At 56.7% G+C, this 1,783-nt stretch overlaps 1 gene segment (V, D, J or C); it reads left to right on the top strand.

The window, feature by feature from the left end:
- The first annotated feature begins 336 nt into the window (after positions 1-336).
- On the top strand, positions 337-1,777 carry LOC113977385. The segment is given in 2 exon segments: positions 337-559; positions 1,341-1,777. Coding segments are annotated over 2 exon segments (486 nt in total).
- The last annotated feature ends 6 nt before the right edge of the window (positions 1,778-1,783 follow it).

Raw genomic sequence — 1,783 nt, 5'->3', positions numbered from 1 at the left:
CCCGTTCCTGGGCAGCTGGGAGAGAGGCCTTTGTCCCAGGCACATGAAGAAGGACAGGGGAGAAGCCCCACAGGCGGAGGAGTCTTGTGCTCCCCGAGGCAACTGCAAGGAGCCCAGAGAGCCGAGGACAGCACGGCAAGATGTGAAAGCTGAGCGGGGAAGAAGGCCCGGAGCTGCCCAAAGCCCAGCAGTGGGTGTGCAGCAGAGCAGGCGATTGCAGCTGGGGAGGGGAGGACTGCACTGCGAGCTGAGCGGGAACAGCCCCTGCCCGGGAGGGAGGCCCCAGAGCCAGGCAATGCTCAGAATGCCATCGGCTGAGGGAGCCACAGCGGCTGCTGCTGGGGGAGGGAGAAACCCCAAGAGAGCAGTTCAGGCACTGCAGGAACAGTTCATTTCTCTGCCCTCCTTCTTCCTTTGCTCCCCCAAGACAGTGGTTTCTGGCAGCTCTGTTCTCTCGGGGCTGGCAGCTGGTTTCTGACTCTCTCAGCAAACAGGCAGGTTGGTCTCAGCATGAACCTCGGCTGTCTCGTCCTCACTGTCTGCCTGGGCCACCTCCTGGGTAAGTCCTGGCTTTTCAGCAGTGAGCTTTCTTCTCCCCCCAGGAAATCCTAAACAGCTCTATCATGCCCATGGGGGAAAAAAACCACATTGAATAGAGGGAAAATGCTGTGAATTTTCTCCTCATATTTGACTGTTTGCCTGTGTTTGCTCCAGAATCCTTTATCTTTTTCAAGGGGAAGGAAGGAAAGAGAAGAGAAACCTCAGAACCCTTCCCTGTCTCTTCTCTCTCCTTCAAACCATCTCCCTCTGCCTCTTTCTTCAGATTCACCTGCTATCCCCACAGGAGATCTCCTCTTTGCACTCCCACATTCCTCCTTTTTTGATGCCTATTGGCAGATCCTGTCAAATCTGCCCCAGGCACTTGAAAGCTCTCATTTCTCTGTCATCAATGGGCTGCCCCATTTTGCCTCCTGCCTGCCACAAGCTTCCAGTTTTCTCCACTTGGCAACACAGCCAGGGCTCCCTCTTTCCAAGCTCAGCATTCTGTGTACTCAGGGAGGGAAGAGCTGGTTCCAGCACACAAAGTTCAGGCGGGACAGGCTGTTCCCTGGTCCTCTGAGCAGGAGGAGCAAGAACATGGACACAGCCCAGCTCTCCTCAGATTCCTGCTGTGCTAAGAGCTCTGAGCCACTTTCCAAAATCCCTCTCACCTGACTGTCTCCAGGTCTCAGGACTTCCCTCCAGGGCAGGCAGCTTTCTGCACCAGGCTTTTGCATGCAGTTTGCTTTATCTTTCCATAGTATTGCCCTGGGGAGCTGCTGACCTTCACTTTCTTCCAGGCACCATGGGGCAGGTCGTTGTCACCCAGGAAGATGGAGAAGTCCTGGTGAAGCAGAAAGGCCTCTTCCAGACCACCTGTACATACCAGACCAGTTACTTTAATGGATTGTCGTGGTACCAGCAGAGGAAAGGACAAGCCCCACAGCTGCTCTCATTCCAGTCAGGGGCCGGCCAGAGGCAGAGCGGCCGTATCAGCACGGAGCTGAACACCACGGGGAAATCCAGTGTCCTGCAGGTGGAGGAAGTGGAGGTCTCTGACAGTGCCTTGTACCTCTGTGCTGTGCGAGCCACCCTGGTGCAGGGAGCTTCCTGGGCTGTGCAACAAGCCAGGGGAGGGAGGGGATGTGTCTGGGCAAGGCTGAGCTTGGGGAAAGGGACCCTCGGCTGCCCCCTGGCAGCGCTGCTTCCCCTGGACACCCAGAGATCTGCAGGCTGAGCCCCT

Source organism: Neopelma chrysocephalum, unplaced genomic scaffold, assembly GCF_003984885.1.
Source record: "Neopelma chrysocephalum unplaced genomic scaffold, ASM398488v2 Primary Assembly neopelma1_230, whole genome shotgun sequence".
Taxonomy (NCBI): Eukaryota; Metazoa; Chordata; class Aves; order Passeriformes; family Pipridae; genus Neopelma; species Neopelma chrysocephalum.
This window is presented reverse-complemented; position numbering and strand designations above follow the sequence as displayed.